Here is a 25464-nt window from a genome sequence, read left to right on the forward strand (position 1 = left end):
GTGTAACACAGGTGACAAAGACCAAACACGACCGGTATACAGTCATGTGGGATGTTGACTTTCAATGCACGCCCACTATAGCACTTCACACAGGCAGTTAAGACGGTTCCGAGAGGTTGTTGAGACTGCATAAAATATGACGGTTCTAAATATGATGGCTCTGTTACAGTATAGGCAATTCACACAGACCAAAACACAGCTTCAGTGCCGGTTCTGAGCAGTCATAACTCGTCTGTGTGAAAGTGGTAGAGGACTATCGGAATATGTGGAGAAACCTACTATACATCACTTTATTTGTGTACGATAACTAAAGAGCCCACATCTCAACAATGGCAAGCAAAGCCTTTCAATGAACTTTATTGCATTATTTCAGCCATTTAACATGCACACATTGGTGTGCTTTTCAGAAAATTTAAAATACTGCATTCAAGATTTGAAAATGTGTACAAATGACACTAATTCTCTCAAGCAAAACTATACCTGAGCTGTTACCATTTGGCCTCAGCAATGCTAAAAGGGTTAACTGAATTATAATAAACACCATAAAAACAATAATAAAGATAACAATCCTCCTCGGAGTGTTGTCGCTTGTGTTGCCTCTCCATGGTCGGCACCAGTCTTACTGCTGATACCAACAAGTCCTGGAAAGATTGAATAGTATTTCTGACCTGAGCACATCTGATTCAAAGTTGTCCAGCTTCCAGGCGGATCAGGGTATCCATTGTTGCATCCTTTTTTCCCTGCAGTCACAGCAGACACACGCCTGCTATGTTGCGAACTATTACTGTGTGAGACTGGATATAATGTAAATATAATGTAAAGCCATGTGCATAGCTACAGGCCGAACTGCTGTCTCTACAGACCCTGGGCAGCAGGCCGTGGTTCATGTCAAACCCTGCCTTAGTAATGAGAGGGGAGAATATGAGTAAATTAGCACTACAATTTGTAGTACAGTATTTTTCTCCAAGTGAAGTAGGACTTCCTCCTTTTAATATAGGATATTAGAACTTATATGAATTGGTGGTGTACCTGCTGTAGTCTTTCAAACCAACAATGCACTAAGTCATGAAACACACGATTTAGACTCTAGCAGCATAATTGAATTGTATTGATCACATTGAATACAAAAATATAAAGATGCTATTGATCAGATAAAGCAGTTGTTAATTGATAATTTATGTACAAGGTTTTTTTTAATCAGGATTTTCAAAATGTCTTCCACTTTACTATTTCAATTTAACTAAACTTGCTGCCTGGCATACTGCAGTACAGTTTCAGTCATTGTGTATGGAAAGATGATAGCTTTGTGGCTTGAGCAGAATGATGAAACGAATATTCAGGAGACAGGATTAATGTTTTGTCTTATTATGACATGTCATGATTAGCTGCTGACTAAGTTAACAAGCCCTTGATTACTAGAACAGTGTTTAATTTAGCAATTCTGCATTGGTCTGGGAGAAACATGGACACGTAACGCCTTGTTTGGATAACCTTTTGTATGCTTTCAAATTCTGCACCAAAATATCTTAGTGCCTAATCCGCCTGCTGAGGTGGTTTTTTTTTTTTTTTTTAAAGCTAATGTATTTGATGAGCAAGTCATTGTCAGTGTACTTGGTTGTCTAAATAGCTGTTTACAGGAAATGTGTATTTTAAACCACAATTATGTGGTTTTTAAAAGGTTACATTGCAAGACAGATTACCCAATCATATACAAGTATTTATTAGTAAGAACAACCTGATCCTCTACTCTCTTTTTTTTTTTTGCACAATTTACACATTCCACAATAGTGTTGCTCAAGTAAACCTGTTCTGCAGTAGCAAATGTCAAGAAACAGATTACCAGCAGGATTTAAATATAGAAGTAATTTGTTGGGAAAGGAATACATTGATTAGAGGAGAGGGTTGGTTTATGTTCTGCAAGGTGGATGTTCAGTTCTTGCCGACCCAGACTAATGAAACAACTATATTTTTAAGTTGTGGGAACCACTCAACTGTATTTGGTGAAACTTGTGTGGACATTCATTACAAGATTTGAATGTGGTGTACTCTACATGCTGTGGCTGCACATAAGTTGTGATGACCTACTTTTTGGAGTGTCTGTCTTGTACTAGTGCATTAAGGAAAATCTTGTTTTTGGTTTTGCTTTGTCTGCACTTCCAGTACAGCCAAGGTTATCGCATTAAGAGGTTGAAGTGTCAAGTCAATGGACATCTAGCTTTGAGCAGTGGGTATGATTTTGTATTCCACAGCTGGAGTGTGACTGCGTTCATTCCCTGCTCTGCTCATTTTCACAGGCACGCTGAAGTGTGTATTAGTATTTTAAAATGGTTAATGCCTACTGTATGCATGTTTTATTGTATTTAAAGTACAGTAGGTATGAAGGCATTTAAGAAATCAAGTACATTTCAGATTTAACATTCAGAATAAACTAAAGGTTGACATACTTCCAATAAGTGTTTGCTGCATAGTGTTCACTTTGTGCAATAGTTAGCCTTTGGGAACATTCATGTTCTCATCTGTAGAAGCAAGCTCCAACCACTGTTCCCTTCTGGTTGTTTTTAGTTTAACCAAGGTGAAATGCTCTCCTGAAGACGTGGCATCTGCTGGTGTGCAAATTTGAGTTTAAAGGCTGGTGATTTTAACTTTTGGCTTAACGTTACTGATCCAAAAGTGCTTAACGGTGTATCCATTTTGTAACATTAATTGAATAAGTTTGGAATTTGACCTCTGGATCATGTCTTGGATTGGAACATATTCATACGTCCTTTAACTGAAGCATGATATAAGCCTATTTTTTAAACAAAGAAAAAAAATGTAACCACTGTATATAATAGTTTTGGTTATCTGTTTCCTCCCTTCAGCCTTCTCAATCAGATCCATCAGTCAAGATACCAGCATCAGACATGACACAGGTTTCTAGCCAGAACTCTCGGCTGGTGAACTGTGAAGAGCCGCAGACTGAACTGGAGCAGAAGCAGCAGAAAAAGAAAAAGAAGAAAAAAGCCACTCGGGTCCGCACTGGGGAAATCACTAAAGACACTGGAGAGAAGACTCTCCAGGAAGGACTTGGCCCTCTGAGCCCAGAGACATGTGGCTTTCCAGAGAAGAAGAAAAAGCCAAAGGAGAAGAAAGAGCCTAAGGAACCTAAAAAGCCCAAGGAACCCAAGACTCCGAAAGCTCCCAAAACACCAAAAGAACCCAAGGAGAAGAAAGTGAAAGCGACCACCCCAAAACCCAAGAGCACCAAGAAAGCCAGGTATGTGAACCTCACTGGCTATATCTCATTGATCAATGCATGCCTGTATTGTTAGCAAAACTTTTCTGAAGTACAAATATGTACATTGGGTAAGATGTGAAACTGCCCTATATTTACAGAAAAATATGTGGATCACGGTGCACATATTCCTAGAATGCCAGCCAGCATGATGCAGTGCTTATTAGTTGACTGGGTTAAATATATTGGGGTGGCGGGGGAGAATGGTACGCCTGACCCCTTAAATAAGTTAATCCAACTCCTTGTATTTGTAATGAACCTATTTTTTTGTAAATTTAGTGTTTGACATCCTAAATGGCTGCCTTGAACAGGTAATTACAACTCCTCCATTAGGGTTCCTTTCAATGAACTGGGTCATATTGGAACCAGAAGGCTCTATACGAAATACTCCTGGACAACTGATACTGTATTTGAGATATAATCAAAACAAATCATGTAAACAGTGGACAGATGTTCATGATTTAAAAATTTGTACCAATGTCTCCCAGAGGCCCTAAACAGTTCATACATATGAATCTAATTTAGAATTTCTGTAGTAATAAAGCATTTAAAATGTAAAGCTGGTTAGGAAGCATTTTAGGTTAGCAGTTCTACTACTTTTATAACAATCCACATGCCCATGAAGGTGGGTGGGTGGGGGTGGGGATGGGCTCTGTCCTTATGCGAGGTACATGCATTATTCTATTTAATAGAAGGACAGTAAGTTCCTCTATAAAAATAGAAAAGCACACTCATTTTAAAAGCTGCAACTACACCAACTCTTCCAGCTCTTGTGACATCTTTACTTTTGTGGTTTGATCTAGTTGGTCAACTATCAGTCTATGTACTTAAAAAGGGGATCGCCAAGATATGAAGTAGCACTATGAAAGTGAAAATACTAAACTAATTGGTGTAATATTAAATTGCAGCAGGCATCTGATGCCCAAATGTTATCCCCGATCATTAAATAGTGAAGCACTTCAGTAACTAAAGTACAATTTCTTGATCATATCCTATAGACCAAGCACTCCCTCTTTCATACACCTTATTGAACTTTTTTTAAATAACCTTAATTGGATGTTTATACCGGTATTAACTGGATCTCATTTACACAATGTATTTGCATTTGTGCGTCGGATTTGCAGAATGTGCCAGGATAGTTTCAAACTCCAAAGTGGTTTGTATCTGTTAATTTAGACTTCCCAATTCTGAAGTTGTTGAATATCCCAGATCTGAAATGGCAATGTGTGTTTGTTTTGCAATGTGAGATGCACTGTTAAGCTGTGTTCTCACTGGGTCCGTTTTAGATGGTTTGGTCTGCACTCGTTTGGCAAACACAGTCTGGTTCGCTTAGACAGCTGGACTCTGTCCTTTTGCACATAGAAAGCAAACTGTTCAAGGTAACCTGACTAGGAAGTAAACAGTTTGCAGTTTAGGCCTAGTTGATATTCTGAGGAAACAAGTAGAGCAAAAAACTAAAAATGTCTCGGAACTACATTAGGGTTACCAGACATCCTGGGAAAATTGAGATTCACAGTTTTCAGCTTTTTTTTTATGTCCTGCTCAGAAATAGTAAAAGTTAATTGTCCAGGTTTTGCTATTGTTTAAAGTACAAAGCTGTATCAGCGTGCTCAGCAAGTTAATAGCAGAGTATGTATTAGGTTGTGTGTTGGCGCCATTCAAAAATAAAATAAACAATCTTATGGATTATTTGTTTAATCATTGTAACCCATATGTTTAAATGGTAATACTGATCTATTTTTTAAATCTGTCTTTTTGTACATTTAACATGTTGTGACTAAGATGATGATATAAGGAAAATTGAGTAATTATCTGCAATAAATTTACGCAATGTTTAATTTTTAAACTATTGTGCTATTTTATGTACTGTTTGTTAGCGGCTTCAGAGCTGCTATGGCTGGTGAAATGAAGAAAAATAATAATAAAAAAACTGTGGAAAGTGCAAAATTTGGTCAGATGCAAAATCCAAGCCAAATTGGACAAAACTCACAAAAATAGTAAAATATATATTCAGTCTTTTCTCAAATTACTTTAAATGCTGACATTAGTAGAACTGTGCATAATTAAACTGCATTCTCCTACTGTATGTCATTCAAGAAATGTATTTATTAAATTAGTGAAGTGCGCAGCCAGTGCTTCCTTGCACAGCAATATGTAATCTGAAACATGCTGTATTTAAAAACTGGAACAATACATCAGTAGCTGCCATCTTTAAATATCCCTTGCAGGATATTGTAAACGTCCGGTTCACCATATAAACGAACTGAGGGCACTTGCAAACTGCATTGTGAACACAAATTAATTCTGTCCTGAAAAAAAATGAATCAACTTTAGCTCTCATCCAAACAAACTCTGTCCCATTGCTCACAGGTAATGGTAAACAGCAAGCACACTGATACATTGTTTCAAATGAAACAAACCAGACCGAGTCCGTTTTGAAATGGACCCAGTGTGAGTGCAACCTTAGATTTTCCTTACAGAATGACCGTGAGGTTGCTAGATTAGTCTGTTTGTCAATCTGAACAAGTGATGTTGTGCACACAAAAAACCCACCTGCTAAATGGATCTACTGTAAAAGCACAAGCAACACCAATGACTGCAGAAGTACAGTAAAGTTGTGACTAATTAAATCTTCACGGATAAGACATGTAAATACTAAAGGTACTTCAATTCACTACATTTTTGCTGGCAGTTGGTAAATGTATAGTAGTGCTAAGGGTGACTCACTGTGGCAGCAGGTGTTCTAGTAACCCAAACCACATGCTACCCACTCCCTTACTATACGCTAGCTCTACCCATGCAGTGTGTTGCTACAGCCTTCAATCCTGCAGCACAGACATCCAGTGGCATTTCATCTGAAAGTGAAAATTGTGGTCAAAAGATTATTCTGTTATCCTAACTTCACCAGATGAAGCAACCCAGATTGCTGGTTTGTTTCATTGTATATTTTTCACATGTGGTTCAAGCAATGACTAACTGAAAGCATTTCGCTTAGTGTAGGAATGTTTTGCAGCACGTTTGGGCTTTTTTTTTGGGGGGGGGGGGGGGGGGGGGGGGGGGGCTCAGAGTGTTTTAGTAATCATTGAGATACGGTACATGGTGTAAGTGATTAGTTTACCAAAATGCCTTGCATAACAATTAAAGATTTCCACTGTAAGGGGAAAATCAGCCCGGCGCCTCTCCCCTGATATTTCATCAGTCACTCTAGATGTGTCATTCCACAAGACCTTAAATCTGTTACCCGTAGTGGTAGTGGATGTGCCTTGGGTGCTCTAAATTAAATTGTTCTCTGTAGTCTGATTTGATTTATAGAGATCAGCAGTCAAAAGCATTTGTCATCTCCTTGAACCTGGCAGCTCAGTTCCTTGATGGTCTTGATTCAGTGGTGATGTTTTCTTTTTTTAATTCTTCCCTCCCCATTTCAAGAAACAAAATAGATATGTAAAGTTTTGTGACCTGTGTTGGCAGTGATTTAATAAAAGAACCACAACATGCTATATTGCAGGTGTTGAGAATGTTTGAAAGATGATTGAGGGAAGCAGATGGCTTTAGTCAGTGGCATCTAGCCAAAAGAGCAGGTGCTGATCATGTGACCACTGGTTACCAGGGTAATCTGATTGCTCTTGGCGTGTAGATGAAAGGAAAGGGGCCCAGAGCTCAGCTATAGTATTCTATAATTTGTGGCAGTAAGAGCGGAAATAAATTCTGGAAGTGGAGCCTCGTAGTGGGGGTGACTTTTAGCTATGTGTGGTATAAACTTCAGGAAAGCTGAGAGGGGAAATGTTAAACTTTTTTATATCTGCACCAAGAAGGTATGCAAAATGTTTTAACTTGATACATTTGTATCTGTCTTTGAGTAGAAAAGCTTAAGAACAAGTGATTTGGAGCATGTCCTTTTAAAACTTGCAATTGAGCATTTTGGTCTAAAATTACCAATTCACACTAAGCTTCGATTTGCATACTTCAAGAAATCCCCATACCTTTCTTGAATCCTAATACAAAATTAACTGGTACAACTGCTTTGGTTAATTAAAGTAAGGGTGCTAAAATATGAGACTATAAAATGCCCAAGAGCATTACTTGGTGGTCATGCATAGGGATGGGTCGGTATACCGGTTTTTTGGTTTATCACGGTTTAGGTACATTACGGTATTAATACAGTTGCTTTTATTCTAAACCGCAATTATCGTAATTCGGTTATACAGCGGTTAACACATTTTTCAACTGCAAACACGCATCTAAATCAAGCGATGGTACTTGCAACCTTAGCAAAGTGTCTGAGGAAGATCTTTTTGTGAACTGATACTGTATTTTGATAATGGTTTTGAAGGAAACTGTCAACGACACAGAATACACGTTTCAATTGCTGAATTCTGTTACCCAGAGATTGCTGCGCCGGCTGCTGTCTTTCTGATGTCACATGCAGCTTTTAGAGGAAGGCTTTCTCCAAACCTTGCAGCATAGCACACGTTTTCAACCTGCTATATTTACATTTGTCTGGATTATCAACAGTCAGTTTAATGTCATAGATTAACATTAACTATTGTAGAATTATAGATCACTTATCACATATTTTTAGTACATTGTTTAATTGATTGATTGATTTATTTATTTAATATTGCGTTGACAAGGCTGTTCACGGCTTCATTGTATAATGATAAAATGTATTTTGCCTCCGCTAACAAGGTGACAGCAGTAGTTTTAGTGGTTATTTGCATTATGAACAAGTCACTCATGATCTCTGCATCGTCCCTTTGGTTCACAGCCACAGCCAGCCTGCCGCAGTAACATTTCAAAGCTGCGCTGGACTATGCAGAATATGCACAGATTTCTGAGGCTGAGTGACGTCTACAGCGCATTTCCACAATTCTGGTCAGCACTGTGCAGAACTGCGGAAATCTGCGCTATAAGAACACAACCAATGTTTCAATTAAAACTGGCACAGACCTGCGACTTCAGCAGGATAGCCTACTTATTATCAACGTAGTTTTGTTTAAACAAGTTATAACAGTATTCCAGTTTTCTTAGGTAAGTGAAGAAACTTTTTTTGTTGTTTTTTCAAACTCCACATGTGTAAGTCATTGGACGCTTACTTGTGCAATGTCGCAAATGTAAATCCAATAACACATTTGGTATTGAAATACTTTTTTTTTCCTATACATATTTTATTTATCCGGTTGAAAAAATAAACAACTCCTCTCTGCTCTTAAATAATAACCTGTGGTACATGTTTGTGTTTTAAGGAGAAGACCGATCTTTTCCCAATTCTATTTGCCATCAGCTAAACAGAGTATTTTTTTTTTTTTTTTTATTTAATTTTATACGTTAAAATGTTTTAACAAACTACAGCACCACGTCATTGAGCAAATAATAATCTTCATACTGTTGTAGTATAACATTGAGAGTGTAGAACTTAGTTTTTTTTTTTGTTTTTTTTTTTATTCTGATTGTCTTTATAAAAAAGAAACGTACCAAGTTATTTGGCATAGTCAAATACTAAATACCAAATGTTTAAATCATTCCATGAAAGGAAGTGTGTTTTGTTGGTTTTATTTTTGTGAATTACAGTAATATTTAAGTGATTTACATTAGTCTTTTTTCTTTTGAGCCTTTATTTCATAACTTGCATGATGTACTGTATACCGTGATGTTAAGGTTACCACGGTATTTTTTTAACGGTTATCATACCGTGCAAATTTTATACCATCCCATCCCTAGTCATGCATTTCTAGTTTGACTACATACAAATACATGTAAACATTACATCTTGTTACATTAGTCATTTAATGGTGCCACATTTCTCATGCAATCAGGTGATCCACAATTTATTTATTTTTTTTGCATACTGTGCATTATTTTCGGAGACCTCTCAATGGTACAGCACATTCTTTTCTAGTTTTTCTCCTTAGTCTCCTGTACTGTGAGGTTACTGTACTGTTTCCTGGAAGCAAAGTGGTCTTGTGTATTGCTTTTATTATAGTGAATACTATATTTTTGCTATAAATAAATAAATAAATAAAACAAATCTATTGCGAAATAAACCTAGTTTGCACCTACTTTTTTAGAATAGGTCAAGGAGCCGTATAAAGTCCTTCACTCCCCATGATGAGCTGCATTTAATACCAACCATGTAAATATATTTCAGTAAACTGAAGGAGATTAGAGATAATTGGATTACAAGCTTGACAGCTTATAAGGTATATGTTGGCATCTCGCCACATACCCTACTTACAATATCTACAACAGTGCCTGCTATGTGCAAGCAGGTTGGAGCATTGTTCATTTGGGTAGCCTCAAATCATATGTGGCAGGAGACTGCATATATCCTGTTGGCAGTGGACCTTTCTACATCCTAGTGTAAACTTTGTTATAAATTCTTTGTGCATCTCTAGCCAATCAGGTTGCTCTTTCTTTTTGTGCCCTTTTCATAAGCAGAAAACATTTGACATGCTTTTTGCAACATGCACATCCTACTGTCCATTTACATCAATATAGCCTTAAAACAATTTGTGCAGAGTTTGTATACATTCTGTAGTATAGTTAACTATTTGATTCTTGTTTTATGTTTGTGCACTCTGCGTCTGTTCCGGTGGCATATTGTAACTCTGAACCACTGCTGCTAACTGGACACTTCTTTCAACCAGATGCTGTATCTGAGGGCCATTTCCTGCTTGAATATTTAAAAAACAAACTTTAAAATACATTTCCATTTCAGCCCTGAGATTTTTGTGCTCACAAGTGCATTGGTAACATGCATCATCTCAACGCAGATGGCCCGCACCAACTATATCTACTGTACAAATGAAAATATAAGTGTGACAGAACAAAACTCAATTTGTGGTTAAAATTAAATGATCACAATTGGATAAGTTTGATGTAGGTACCGGCACTACCTCTGTACCCGTCATCAGGTATATGCATCCCCAGAGTAAACTGTTGGCTGCACCTGAACGTGCCAACATGGATACAGTACTGTATGTGTTATAGAAACTCAGTCCCCCTCTCCAAGAACAATCCAACCTAAATCTTTGTCGAATTCTACTGATAACATTTACATGTATCATTCATAAGTCACCATGGTGCCTTTTTTTTTTTTTAGCAGCAACAAAGCTGATCCAGAGATAAGCACTACAAAGAAAAAGGAAGGAAAACGTAAGCGGGAATCCTTAGATAATTCAGACTTGGAAAAATCACCCCCTCCTTCACCAGAGGAGGAGGATGATCTGGGCATTCAGGTAAACACTTAATCTTACGGGCTTTAGGGAATAAGGCAAGTGACAGAACTGGGCTATTACTCTGTACCTGTTACACTTTTAAATTTCAGGTGCAGTGAAATCACTCTATCATAGCAGCCTTTGGGACCATCTGAAGCATTCTTTACAGACAGGAGCCATTTGCATTGTGTAATTGGGACCAGGAAAATCAGGCGTTTCTGTGGTGGTGGTCTCCTAAAGCAGAATGCGTGTGCTATGAAATATTATGTGTCCTAATTTTTAGAGTAACCTAGGTTAAAGGCTGTTCTATGTTGGAGTAGGAATTAAATTTAAAATTCATAAACGGCTGCAGTATTCCTCATGTCAAATGTCTTTTATGTAGTGTACTTCAGTTTGGAGTATGCATATATCTCAAGGAGCATGCCAAGGGGGACCAGTAAAAAAAGCTAATAGATTGGTATAGTCACAGTAGTATTTGCCCTATTAAAGCAGGCATTAGGACAAGGTAATTTTTTAAGCAATTAACATTGCTTGCATCAGGAACAACAATGATTTGTCTGGTGGTCAGTGTCTGATTTGGAAATCTTTCAAAATATAGCCTCCATCAGTTTTAGCCCTCCTTTTTTGATTTTAAAATACTGGTTCCAGTCAAATATAATGGTGGTTTATGTCTTTACCTCATCTTTCCCAAATATAGTTAAGGCACCAAAAAATTTGTGTAACTGTTTATTCATGCAATTCACATTTCCCCTTTGCTGGAATATAGGGTTAACAAAGTGTTGTATCTGCATTCACTCTCCCTTCACCAGCATTGTTGTTGACATGGTGGTAGAATTAATTTTCATACAGGATGAGGGTTTAATTTTAAACATGTATTTGAATGTAAATGTGTATACTATACCGGAGGTTGTTTGCACAAAAGGGTGAATTGTGGTAACCTTTACCTGTCTTGGCAGAAGAGGCGTTCCAGCAGGCAGGTTAAAAGAAAGCGATACACAGAAGAATTGGAGTTCAAAATCTCTGATGATGAAGTGGAGGATGTGGGTGATGGTACAGGAAGAAAATCTCCATCAAATACTTCGCAGACAGAGCCGCAGGTCAGTGCTTGTCACATACACTGGCTGACATTTTAAAACTCATGGCATAATTTTGTAAGCCATATATAGATATAGAGATAGATATATATAGAGATAGATATATATAGATATAGATAGATTGAACAAAAATATAAACGCAACATGTAAAGTGTTGGTCCCATGTTTCATGACCTGAAATAAAAGATCCCAGAAATTTTCCATACGCACAAAACGCTCATTTCTCTCAAATTTTGTGCACAAATTTGTTTACATCCCTGTTAGTGAGCATTTCTGAATCTATCCACCTGACAGGTGTGGCATATCAAGAAGCTGATTAAACAGCATGATCATTACACAGGTGCACCTTGTGTTGGGGACAATAAAAGGCCACTCTAAAATGTGCAGTTTTGTCACACAACACAATGCCACAGATGTCTCAAGTTTTGAGGGAGCGTGCAGTTGGCATGCTGACTGCAGGAATGTCCACTAGAGCTGTTGCCAGAGAATTGAATGTTCATTTCTCTACCATAAGCCGCCTCCAACATAGTTTTAGAGAATTTGGCAGCATGTCCAACCGGCCTCACAACCGCAGACCACATGTATCCACGCCAGCCCAGGACCTCCACATCCTGCTTCTTCACCTGCGGGATCGTCTGAGACCAGCCACTCAAAGAATTTCTGCATAAACTGTCAGAAACCGTCTCAGGGAAGCTCATCTGCGTGCTCATGGTCCTCACCAGGGTCTTGACCTGACTGCAGTTTGGCATCGTAAACGACTGCAGTGGGCAAATGTTCACCTTCGATGGCCACTGGCACGCTGGAGAAGTGTGCTCTTCATGGATGAATCCTAGTTTCAACTGTACTGGGCAGATGGCAGACAGCGTTATGGCGTTGTGTGGGCGAGCGGTTTGCTGATGTCAACATTGTGAACAGAGTGCCCCGTGGTGGCGGTGGGGTTATTGTATGGTCAGGCATAAGCTACAGACAATGAACACAATTGCATTTTATTGATGGCAATTTGAATGCACAGACATACTCTAAGGAGATCCTGAGGCCCATTGTCGTGCCATTCATCCGCCGCCATCACCTCATGTTTCGGCATGATAGTGCACGGCCCAATGTCGCAAGGATCTGTACACAATTCCTGGAAGCTGAAAATGTTCCAGTTCTGCCATGGCCTGCATACTCATCAGACATGTCACCCATTGAGCATGTTTGGGATGCACTGGATTGACGTGTATGACAGCGTGTTCCAGTTCTCGCCAATATCCAGCAACTTCGCACAGCCATTGAAGAGGAATGGGACAACATTCCACAGGCCACAATCAACAGCCTGATCAACTGTATGCGAAGGAGATGTGTCATGCTGCATGAGGGAAATGGTGGTCACACCAGATACTGACTGGTTTTCTGATCGACGCCTCTACCTTTTTTTTTTTTTTTTTTAAAGGTATCTGCAGATCAACAGATGCATATCCTGTAGTCCCAGTCATGTGAAATTCATAGATTAGGGACTAATGAATTTATTTCAATTGACTTATTTCCTTATATGAACTGTAACTCAGTAAAATCTTTGAAATTGTTGCATTTATATTTTTGTTCAGTGTAGAGATAGATAGATATAGTATCTAGATATATAATATAGATTATATATATATATATATATATATATATATATATATATATATATATATATATATATATATATATATATAATATATAATATTACATATCTAGCTTTTATATAAAAAATAAAGAAAAAAAACATACTGTTCACAGGATTTGTACTTTTTACTATCTCCTGATTCAAGGTTAATGCTATATCCTACTGTTCCACTCTAGTTTCTGGCAGTGCTGGACCTGCTATATTCCAGGTTCACACAACATTTAGAACTTAAAATTACAACTTGGAATCAAATCTACCCTTAACTGACACACACCTGCCCTTTTTTTAAAACCTAATTTACAAGTCATAATAAAAAAAACCCTAGTTGGAAACATCTTTTTTTATGTCTTCTGTTTCAGGAGGTTCCTGATGATGGTCCTGTGGTAGAAAAAATCATGAGTGTGCACATGGGAAAGAAACAGGTGAATATGCTGGCTTTGGATGTGATGATGTATGCTTTTTGGTTGTGTGCTTTGTTGCTTGTGCTGTAGACGTAAAGGTTCAGGGTGTTGGTGCTTAAGTGTCACGGTACACACACACCCCCCTCCCTCCAAATTGAAACATGAAACCAAAGTTAATTGACTTTGCAAGCTAACATGAGTTTAACCACACAATTATGCCAGTAGATGGTTTCTTTAGACGAGTATACATAGCAATTTATTATTGACCTTTTTATTATGTAGACAAACAGCATTAATTTTAGTTTTGTTCCTTGGTAACGTCCTTTAGAATTAGCCTAGAATGAACCAGCCAAAAGTAATACTTGTGGCTTTAAGTAGTACAGCTGCAGATTGGCTGCTGCCTGAGGAAATGGTACGTTTGGCGTCTGCTTAACACTGTGGTTTTGGCAGGAAGCCAGGCTCCGGGTCAGGTTTATTGTGAATGGAACTGCGTGTGGTTGAGGAGGAGTTAAAATGATTCATGACTCAATTGACATAGAGAGCAAAGTAGTTGGGATTGGTAGTTTTATGTCGTGGTATTACACAAAATAAAAATTCCCTGCCAAAGTGGATCTTTTGAGTTCTTTAAATCGACATTAATAACATTCAAACTTGTTCTTGTCCTGAGTAAATGGGGGTTTAATGACAATGACAGGTGGCTGTCTTTCAGAAACCTAACCTGTAAATAATTCTTTATTATAGTTGGAGTCTGGGGAAGAGGTGGATGTCGAAGAATTTTACGTCAAATTCAAAAATTTGTGAGTAAAGTACACGCTTGGTGAACAATGTCATTTTTCACAATGGGAATGAAGGGAATTACATGGGATTATAATATAAAATGTAAAAAGGTTACTAAAGAAAATGATTCTCTGTTTTGTAAACAGTAGGATTTGTGAATTACATAATTGATATTTGGAAGCATTTCCGGAAATAATGTGAATTCATGGTTTGTATTTTTTCGTATTGACATTTGTTAGAAGTCAGCATTCTTGTCTTAGTTAAAATAACAAATGTGTTAACATTTAATTTCTTTTTATTTCAAATAATGGACATGTTGTATAAAACCGCCCACCTTGTAATTTCAGCTCCTACCTTCATTGTCGATGGGCTGATTTGGAAGAGCTGGAGAAAGACAAAAGAATCCATCAGAAGATCAAGAGATTCAGAGCCAAGCAGTCTGTCAAGTTCCTCAGTGAGGTTGGCACATTACTTGAAATAAAACAATTCACAGGATTGATTTAAAAAAAAAAAAAAAAAAATTGTCTGCTTAGTTCATAATGTTCATAACTCATTGCGACAAGTATATCGTGTCACACTTTTTACCAATTCTGATGCAACCTCTATGGACAAGTGTTACAAAAATGTAGTTCCTATTTGTGACCTACTTTTCTCCTACTACTGGCACATGATTAAACAAGTTGTTAATGGTTCTATCTTGAACTGCCTGTTTTCAAATAGAAAGTGGTTCCATTTTAAACAGGTGGAAAATTGATTTATTGCGCATAGACAGACTGATCAAACTGACATTTTATATGCAAGCCTTGCTAATTCACAGAAAGCCCTTTTTATTGCTTTTTGGTGGAGAGTAATTTCACACCATTTATAATATTCTTAAACATTCTTTCTGTATAAAAGGTCTCACACAATTTGGAGGTCCAGTTCGTAAAGCCTGAAGAATATTTCCTCATGGGGACTAATCCTTCAGAATTGTAGCACTTTAATGTGAGTTTTACTGTCAAATTTTTTGACATTTTGGTTTTCTTTTATTTTCAGATGGAAGATGAGCATTTCAATCCGGACTATGTGGAAGCAGATAGAATACTGGATGTATCTGAAAGCACTGATGATAATGGAGAGGTAGCTCCTCACTTACATTTATTACTATACGCTTGTCAGGTTGTCTTTTCTTGAGTACAGTGTTAATGTTATTTTACTATCCCTTGCCAGGGAGTTGAGAACCTGCTGTAAAACACAAGCGCCCCAGTCTACCTTGTCTAACTGAAGATGACTAATTGGTAGAGCATCGCTACATCTGCCAGTGAGATGGTGTAACTTTGTTTCCTGTTTTCTTTCTGAACAGACTGTCTCTCACTATCTGGTGAAGTGGTGTTCACTTCCTTATGAAGACAGCACTTGGGAACTGAAACAAGACATCGACCAGGCTAAGATTGAGGAATTTGAGAAACTGATGGCCAGAGAACCTAAACAGACACGTGTGGTAAGAATTGGCACTGCACAGAGCTGTTTTTTTTTTTTTTAATATGGGAAATGAGCCATGTTGCTGTCACGGGAAACCACTAATGGGAATTGCTTTATTTAAAACAGGAGCGACCTCCTCCCAATGACTGGCAGAAATCTGAAAGTTCCAGGGAATATAAAAATGGTAACTCACTCAGGGAATACCAGCTGGAGGGAGTCAACTGGCTGCTGTTCAATTGGTACAACGCGTATGTATAACTTTTTTGTTTTGTTTTTTGTTTTTTTACTTCTACTCAACATTTTAATCTTATTTATTCTTCCACATTTTACTGTTCCTTTTTCATCAAAGGTAGTAAATATATGTATTTACCTACATAGTGCATCTAAATTAATTGCAACATAGTACTTTGGAAAGTAGTCCAGTTGTCTTGGATATTTTTTTGTATTTCTTGATTTCTTATCCTTGTTTACATTTTAGACGTAACTGCATTTTGGCAGATGAAATGGGTTTGGGAAAAACAATCCAGTCCATCACATTTCTACATGAGATATTTCTGAAGGGAATTCACAGCCCTTTCCTGATTATTGCACCTCTATCAACCATTCCTAACTGGGAGAGGGAATTTCATACATGGACAGAATTGAATGTGATTGTCTACCATGGCAGCCAAGCTAGCAGACGGATGATACAAACTTACGAAATGAACTTCAGGGATTCACAGGTAAGGTGGCTTCTTGGTTAACAATCTATGTTCAGTGCTAGTTATTGAACTCTTAAGTTCGGCACCCCAGGAGTGTGGTTACTGAAACTGGGCTACAGTGCAGGTGATGCACTTAGCTGTGACCGTTTACCTAATGTGCAAATGTTGGTCCCCTATGAACTCTCTATATGTAATTCTAAAATGACGTGTCAGTTAGGAATAAGTTGGTCTTCCTGTAAGCCATGCTTGATTTTTATTACTATTTCAGGGTCGTGTAATAAAGGGAGCCTACAAATTCCATGCTGTCATCACCACTTTTGAAATGATACTGACCGACTGCCCAGAACTGCGAAACATTCAGTGGCGTTGTGTTGTCATTGATGAGGCCCACAGACTAAAGAACAGGAATTGCAAGCTGCTAGAGGGGCTAAAAATGATGGACATGGTTAGTATTTACACCTTGGAAACAGTTCACCCAGTTGTTTCAATTCTAGCTGCTGAGGTACTCATTCATATTTTCTCTCGTTTTTGTGTAGGAGCACAAGGTTTTGCTGACTGGAACTCCTTTGCAGAACACTGTGGAAGAGCTATTCAGCCTGTTGAATTTCTTAGAGCCTGAACGATTCCCTTCAGAAACCACCTTCATGCAAGAGTTTGGAGATCTGAAAACTGAGGAGCAGGTACTTGAGGTTTTGCTTAATCCTGCTTGCTTCAGTGTGTTTTAAGTGGGAAGTTTTATGAAGAGCTGGTGTGTAGTACCCTTGTTCGATACAACATAGCAATAACCTTGGATTTAAGTAAAGATTAGAAAATGAGATTCTTTGACATTTAAGTGTTCACCGCACTTTATACTACATGTAAAATATACAGAGTAATGCGTTCAGAGTTGGTAATCCAGGTTTAATCAAGTGTTATGGAAGTACAGGTCCTGATAGTGAATAAACTTGTTCAATCACCATTTTATTTCAAAATATCTTATCATGTCATTTTTACTTTATTTTATTTACAGAGTTTTACCCTGTTTTGAATTTTTCATCAGTGTGTTTAATATGTGCAACACTGCCAGTAATTGTAAGATGGCTTCTGGTAGTGCCTTCAAAGGAAGAGGAAATGAGTCATGTGACAGGAATATAAATTATATATATTTGTGACAGGAAGAGGTAGTAGGAATTTCTACACAGCCAATCATGAAGGTATATGTAGTTGTATACAATAAGCACTTTAGTGAAGTCTAAGGCAATAAGTGAAAAGGACACAGCTTTTTGAATAATGTACTGACTTTTGTTAAGATGGGATATGTAGGCGATAATGTGAGTAAACTGTATCTGGCCCTTTTTGGTAGTATTGGTTACTGTTGTTTGCTGATTTACTAGAGAATGGCCAGTGAAATGCATTTCTTACAGGTGCAAAAACTCCAGGCTATTTTGAAACCAATGATGTTGAGACGCCTAAAGGAGGATGTGGAAAAGAACTTGGCACCAAAGGAAGAAACAATCATTGAGGTGGAGCTAACTAACATTCAGAAGAAATACTACCGTGCTATTCTGGAGAAGAATTTTGCCTTCCTTTCAAAAGGGGGACCTGGTGGTGGTGGTAGCAGTGGTGGTGGGAATGCTAACATACCTAACCTTTTAAACACTATGATGGAACTTAGGAAGTGCTGTAACCACCCTTACCTTATTAAAGGTATGTGCCATTTTTTTCTATTTTTTAATTAGTCAGTCTTTCTAGACAAGTAGCTTCAAGTTGGTTTTCTTTTTGTTTATTATTTGTGTGTTCAACATATTTATTTCATAATACTATATTGTCTACTATATTGTCTATCAGTTACATTTAACTTTTCAGTGGTATGTTAAATATATGAAACACTGCCAGTAATTGTAAGATAGCTTCTCATAGAGCCTTAAATGTAGAGTAAATATTTTTTAAATATTTACTCTGAAAACAAACTTGTTGTAAGCTTGTCCTTGAATTTAAGTTTTTTTTAGTATGATTAAATATAGCACTATAGGATGATTTAATGTTAGTCAAACATTTCCTGTGTTGATTGTATAAGCTGTCTCTAAACATAATTGTTAGGTTTTTTGGGTGCTGTGAACTTACCAGCACTTATGTAGCCTTTTTGATTACATCTTGATGTGAAATCATAGGAACAGCTACTAAGAGAAGTGATTCAGTCTTGTGCCTATTTAATGTTTGGGGGAAGCCACAAAGCCTATTAAGTTGTACTGTTAATGGGTATGAATTGTGTGAGCATGGTTGAAGGGTGGATGAAAATAGTTTATATAAAAAAACAAATCTTGTGTTGCAGGTGCTGAAGAGAAAATTCTGGATGAGTTCAGGGAGACTCATCATACAGATTGTCCAGATTTTCACCTCCAGGCAATGGTCCAGGCTGCTGGAAAGCTAGTGCTGATTGACAAGCTGCTGCCAAAATTGAAGGCTGGTGGCCACAGGGTGCTTGTCTTTTCCCAGATGGTGCGCTGCCTGGACATTTTAGAGGACTACCTCATCCAGAAAAGGTATGACTTAGCAACAAGCAATCACCCCCTGTCCCACACAAACATGCACAAAAAAAGCCAAGATGCTTTGGTTAACCTTTGTACATCTGCCATTGAAAATATACCAACTTAGAATATTAACTATGTTCTGCACAGACAAACTGTCTTTCAATTCAGCTTAACTTTGCATCATGGCATTTTCTGTATTCTGATGCCAAGGAACATTTTATTTGAATAACCCTAGAGACAAGTTCAATTTCTGTACAGCTAAATGTGAAAATAAGTAAGCTATTTATTTCTCCTACCAACTGGACAAACTTTTTAAATTATATATTGCAAGTTAATTGTAGTTGTCTACAGTATGTAAGTTTTCCTACCTCGTAGCTCCACAGTTGTGTAGTTTTTTCTATGAAGAAACCATATTGCATGTAGTATTTTGTCTTTGTTTAAATCTGACATTTATTTCTAGGTACCCGTATGAGCGCATTGATGGTCGAGTGAGGGGTAACCTTCGACAGGCAGCTATAGACAGGTTTTCCAAACCAGATTCTGACAGATTTGTCTTCCTGTTGTGTACAAGAGCAGGTGGTTTGGGTATTAACTTAACTGCTGCAGATACCTGCATTATCTTTGATTCAGACTGGAACCCTCAAAACGACTTGCAGGTATGATTTAACAACATGTTCAGTACAACTGACTAAGAAATGTGGTCGGTTTTGTTTTATTTCATTTAACAAGTCTATGCAACCCCCCCCTCCCCCCCTTGCCTTCAGGCTCAGGCACGATGCCACAGAATTGGGCAGAGGAAAGCTGTAAAGATATATCGTTTGATAACCAGGAATTCCTATGAAAGGGAAATGTTTGATAAGGCCAGTTTAAAACTGGGTCTGGATAAAGCTGTCCTCCAGTCCATGAGTGGGAGAGAGAATTCTGCTAATGGGGTATGTACATTTGCAGTTTTAAAAGACTTTTACTTAATAAAAACAATGTTGGTCATCTGTGGTTAGGCATTTCATGCCCATATTATCTTAACCTTGTGCCTTTTTGTGGCTTTAAAAAGATTTCCCTGTCTGATACCTTTGCACATCCAACAACCTCTCTGCACAGTGTCAAAGCAGTGGCTGTTTGACAGTAATGCAATTGGGACTTCACTAAATGACTAAGCCATTACATAACCAAAACTAACAAAATTAGAGAACTGGCTTAAATTAGTAAGTACTGAAGGTGTCAAATGACTGAGTATCATTTTACTGAGGACAAAACTAAAAGCCTCACTTTGAGATGCCTTTCTTTAAAGGAATCAAACCGAATTTTAAACAGATTGTTCTAGATGTGTTGAGGTTTAGAGGCTGTATATTTACCCATGTGTCAGGAGTGGATCCTTTTTTTTTTTTTTAAATGCACATATTTTCAGATGCAGCAGCTTTCGAAAAAGGAGATAGAAGATCTCCTTCGCAAAGGAGCCTATGGTGCCTTGATGGATGAGGAGGATGAAGGATCCAAATTCTGTGAAGAAGACATTGATCAGATCCTGAAGAGGCGAACACAGACCATTACTATAGAGTCTGAGGGAAAAGGATCCACTTTTGCAAAGGTAAACGATTATGAAGCATAAGAAATGGCATGTCTGTTAGTGAGCAATACAATGAGTGCGACGTCATGTCCCTAATTAGTTGTGATCAACAGCGTGCAGCTGTTACAGAAGTCTTTGTAAATATGTTGTTAGGTTGCTATTATTAACTAATGCACTCATAGCACTTATACTAATTGTATGCATTCCCTCAAATCCTTTAGGCAAGCTTTGTAGCAGCTGGAAACCGAACAGATATTTCTTTAGAAGATCCTGACTTCTGGCAAAAATGGGCTAAAAAGGCAGAGCTGGATATGGAAGCAATACATGGAAGGGTATGTGTTAAATTCCCCCCCCCAAGATAAATGCACTCTGCTTTGGAACTTGTCTTAAGCATCATCTCTTAAGTCCCAATATAGGTGTTTTCTGTGTATTTTTAAATTGGGGGAAAAAAAATCCTTTATCCATAGATATATAAGAAATGCTCCTCCTTTCAATATTCACTTTAATATGATACAAGTGGACCATATACTATATGTTGCCCCTCAGGTTAGTTAGTTTTTATAAAAGTGTGAAAATCAAACAAATTTTGATAAAGCATGTTTTTAATCTCATTTTTTGGCTTCAGAACAACCTGGTGATAGATACACCCAGAATCAGAAAACAAACCAGACACTTTAGTTCAATCAAGGAGGAGGACATGATGGAATTTTCAGAACTGGAAAGTGACTCTGAGGAAAAGCCTAGTTTGAAACCGCGTCGACCTCAGGACAAATCCCAGGGATACCCGAGGACTGAGTGTTTCAGGGTAGAGAAGAACCTGCTTGTTTATGGGTGAGTGGCCATGCTTTGGTTCAGTTTTAATATGGTGCAAAGGAAAACATTTTGCTAAATTTGATTATTTAGAAAGAATAATGGATATTGCCTGTGCCTTAATTGTAGACCACTTTTTAGTCTAGTGGGTTAAATGTAGAAGTTGAATTACCATTTTGATTTTGGTAAATGCAGAATTATTTTGTATCTTTGTAATTTTACCAAGGTAAAATGTAGATGATAAAACACTAATTCTCTGAAGGTCTATTTGGAAATCAAAATGGTTGAACTGCCTAGATTAGCCTTTGGAACGTCCTTCAAAAGGTTAAACTAAATCCTTAATTTTCTCCCCTTCTAGCTGGGGAAGATGGACCGATATCCTGTCTCATGGGCGGTTTAAAAGGCAGTTGACAGAACAAGATGTAGAAACCATCTGCCGTGCTGTCCTTGTGTACTGCCTTAATCATTACAAGGGAGATGAAAATATCAAAAGCTTCATTTGGGATCTGATCACCCCTACTGAAGATGGGCAGACCAGAGCACTCCAGAACCACTCGGGTACGCCAGAACACAGTTAACATTCCACAGGCATCATGCTGCACACACAGCATACAACATCTCAGGTGTTTCATGATGTCGCCACAACAATTTAATAATTCTTATTTACTTTTTCATATAAGGTTACAGATTTAATAATGACTAAACTTGTAATGTTTTATGCACACTTGATCCACTGCATAATGTAAGAATTGTATTTTGTGGCACCCAAACCACAGTATTACATTTTAAAGAACCCTAACTTATTACATAAACAACCATAACTAACCATTACACTTGTGTGTGTTGCCTCAAGTCATAAAAAAAAGCCTAAGTCCCAACAGCAGCTCTTGAATGACAGCCACATTTATGATAAATAATGATCATTTTAATTATATATATATATATATATTTTTTTGGTATGTATTCAACTCCTGTATCAGTGGTAGGTTGTGAGGTATAATCCGGATACTGTTTCACAAAGTGGATGTTTTAATGTCTGATACTTGCAAGTTCATGGCTGGAAGGAGTGTGTCTTCAAGTGCTGCCCTTCATAAATTACTGTACCCACAGGACTGTCTGCTCCAGTGCCCAGAGGTCGCAAAGGAAAGAAGGTTAAAACCCAATCCGCTCAACCTGTCTTACAGAAGGCAGGTTGGTTGGCAACCTGCAATCCTGACACACTCTTTCAGGAGGATAGTTACAAGAAGCACCTGAAACACCACTGTAACAAGTAAGTTTCCCTTTTCAAGTACGAAATGTAACCATTACTGAATAGGTATTAACCTCTAAGACCCGAAACCGGAAAAAGATGTAACGAAGCTGCTTGCTTAGCTGAGCCTCTGACGCAGTCATGCCGACCACTATAAAGGACTGCGCGCTTAGAATTCAGCACCATTTTTCCTTTCAAGAACTGACCTGACAGAAGAGCCTGTTCAGAGAAGTACTTGTTTAGAAGACCTTTTTTTTGTTGTTTTTGAGTTGCTGCCCCCCACCCCCGGTCAAAACTTAAGTTTTTTTGGTATCATTTTGTTCCTCGGTATGTTTAGATTCTATTTCTGCCTGTTGCCAAGCTGAATAATTGTCAGGTTGTTTTGCTTCTGAGCAATTTTGGACCTATCTACTGAGATTCAGACAGTCATTGCAGATAATCAAACCAACCTTCTCCCGTTAACTCGTCGCGCTGCTGAAGTATATACAACAAGTTGTATTTAAATAATTTATTATTTCTTGACATTTACTTTTTCAAACTTATTTTTGTATTCATACACCTGGCTTTTGTTATCATCTAGATTGTGCGCTGCACCAATTTATTTCCTGACTGGAACAGAGGGGGGGCGGGGAAGTGTATGTGCAGGAAAAAAAATAATAAAAATCCCACTTTGCAAGAAATCTGTATCTGATGCGAGTCAGTGATATGAGATGTAATTGAAGAATCATACCGAACGCAGCATCGCCTGTTTTATACGCAATATTCTTTTCATTAGCGAAATTCGACAAATACTTGACAAATACCATGTAGCCAAAAGAAATCACATGTATCGTAATGTACACGTGTGTGTTTTATATATACGGTTAACATGATTTAAATTGCATTAAAACACTGAATGTTCATACCCACAGATTGATATAAAACATTTTTGGAGTTGTCAGTATTCTATAATATGCCAGCACAACAAATTAAAACAGCAATTTCTGTGATCTGTTTAATGACTGCTATAATTTTTTATAGGTTCAAACAATTTAACAGTAAATGCTGGAATTTCTGTGTAATTGTGTAAATTAAGTAAAATAAAAGGGGCAACAGATTTTTTTTTTATTGCAGTGTTGTTTTTTGGGTGATGATAATACTAATACAACGACAATACAAATTTCACTTATATAGCGCTCTTCATGCAAGCATTCCAGGGCTGGTGAACCGCAGTTTCTGTGTTTGGGCGCATTTCTCCAAACGTACGCTTGAAGAATGTCTCTGCCACAACTCTACAGAGCGCTCTGCATCCCTCACTCCAGCACAACATTCTTCCCCATCACCCACAGTTAGAGAGGTGGCTTTGTCCTCCTCCCATGGCACTGTGCCAGGGGAGAGTAGGCGACCCACCTGGGAAAGTAGCCCACACAGGAAGCTGTCCTCACGGTCTTCATTCTCCTCTGCCTCTCCTCCTCCTCCTCCAAGCGATCGGCGAACTTGGAGCAATGGAGAAGCTCTGGGCAGCAGTTTCCCACCAAGGTACTGTCCTTGCAGAGTTACTGTACGAACGCTAGGCACCGCCTGTCCCTTTGGGGTCCCAGGGTACTACGAGTGCAGATGGCAGCAGGTTGACGCACTCTCCATTGGCGCCTCTGAGGAGGTGGGCTAACGGGAGCTGTCGTTCCTGTCTGTGGACATGGGGTCAGACAGCACTCCCTGTCTCCCTGTCTGCCATTGATCAAGAGGGCACGCAGTCTTGCAGGTGCCCTGGTCTACTGAAGGTGTGGAAAACGGGATGGTGGCCTCGGACCAATCCTCTACCTCAGACAGGGCAGCCTGTATCTGAGCAGGAGGTGATTCAAAATGTTGATGATGCAATAGCTGTTGCAGTAAATGAGGCCAGATGACTGGCTCAACATGGTAGACCTCAAAGATGCCTATTTCTACATCCTAATAAAACCTACGTACAGAAAGTATCTGCGGTTTGCCTTTCAAGGAACAGTGGAACAGTTCCGTGTTTTGTTGTTTGTCCTCTCTAGCTCCCTGTGCCTTTTTGAAAAGCATGGAAGCTATCCTGGCCCCACTGAGACTCAAAGCCGTCTAATTACTCAATTATTTGGATGACTGGCTCATTTGTGCCCAGTCTCAGTCTCATGCAGACCCTCAGACAGAACTTGTCACCTGCCACCTTCAACAGGTGGGTCTTATGGTGAACCATGCGACGAGCCAGCTCACGCCTTCTCAGATGGCCTCCTATCTAGGAGTGTATTTGGACTCTAGGTTCACTCTGTCAGATGGCAGAGTACAGAGAATAGCTGCCTGGTTTAGATCCATTTCAGCTCAACGGAGTGCTCACGCTAGTGTTGTTCCAGAAATTCCTGGACTTGATTGCAGCAGCTTCTCAGAGGCACGCTCTTGGTGGAAACAGCCTGCCCATCTACGCCTCGCGTAGCACTGGGCAGTGTCACCAGAAGGAGGTAGTCACCACAGACTCTTCTAGCCTGTACTGGAGCTCTCTGTGGAATGGCAGGGGGTATGGAAGACTCAACATAAATGTTTTTGAACTGCAAACAGTTGCAGCCTTTGTTGCGGAAGGTTCAAGGGAGGCATGTACTCATCTGTGCAGACAACAGTGGTGGCTTACTCAACCAGCAAGGTGGCCTCAGGTTGCCCAGTCTCCATCGCATATCCAGCAAGCTTTTGCTCTGGGCACACAAGAACCTCCCCTCATTGTGGACAGTAAACTGGGCAGCAAACCTCTCAAGGAAAGTTCCCAGTGTCT

The 25464-nt window shown here is 38.6% G+C and overlaps 1 protein-coding gene across 4 annotated transcripts in view; it reads left to right on the forward strand.

The window, feature by feature from the left end:
- LOC121314394 (chromodomain-helicase-DNA-binding protein 7-like) overlaps window positions 1-25464 on the forward strand; it is a 78042-nt gene that overhangs the window by 35198 nt on the left and 17380 nt on the right. For 3 of the 4 annotated variants that reach the window (XM_041247599.1, XM_041247595.1, XM_041247596.1), the window contains exons 3-23: window positions 2862-3256; window positions 10374-10509; window positions 11445-11585; window positions 13590-13652; window positions 14373-14428; window positions 14756-14867; window positions 15444-15527; window positions 15751-15888; window positions 15996-16117; window positions 16348-16591; window positions 16839-17015; window positions 17107-17250; window positions 17974-18256; window positions 18882-19092; window positions 19541-19736; window positions 19845-20012; window positions 20486-20665; window positions 20866-20976; window positions 21270-21475; window positions 21813-22012; window positions 22565-22724. In XM_041247599.1, the coding sequence (XP_041103533.1) occupies window positions 2862-3256; window positions 10374-10509; window positions 11445-11585; window positions 13590-13652; window positions 14373-14428; window positions 14756-14867; window positions 15444-15527; window positions 15751-15888; window positions 15996-16117; window positions 16348-16591; window positions 16839-17015; window positions 17107-17250; window positions 17974-18256; window positions 18882-19092; window positions 19541-19736; window positions 19845-20012; window positions 20486-20665; window positions 20866-20976; window positions 21270-21475; window positions 21813-22012; window positions 22565-22724 (3527 nt within the window). The remainder of the gene's footprint in view (window positions 1-2861; window positions 3257-10373; window positions 10510-11444; window positions 11586-13589; window positions 13653-14372; window positions 14429-14755; window positions 14868-15443; window positions 15528-15750; window positions 15889-15995; window positions 16118-16347; window positions 16592-16838; window positions 17016-17106; window positions 17251-17973; window positions 18257-18881; window positions 19093-19540; window positions 19737-19844; window positions 20013-20485; window positions 20666-20865; window positions 20977-21269; window positions 21476-21812; window positions 22013-22564; window positions 22725-25464) is intronic. The other variant, XM_041247597.1, reaches the window with a different exon arrangement.

The sequence above is a fragment of the Polyodon spathula genome, chromosome 4 (assembly GCF_017654505.1).
Source record: "Polyodon spathula isolate WHYD16114869_AA chromosome 4, ASM1765450v1, whole genome shotgun sequence".
Taxonomy (NCBI): domain Eukaryota; kingdom Metazoa; phylum Chordata; class Actinopteri; order Acipenseriformes; family Polyodontidae; genus Polyodon; species Polyodon spathula.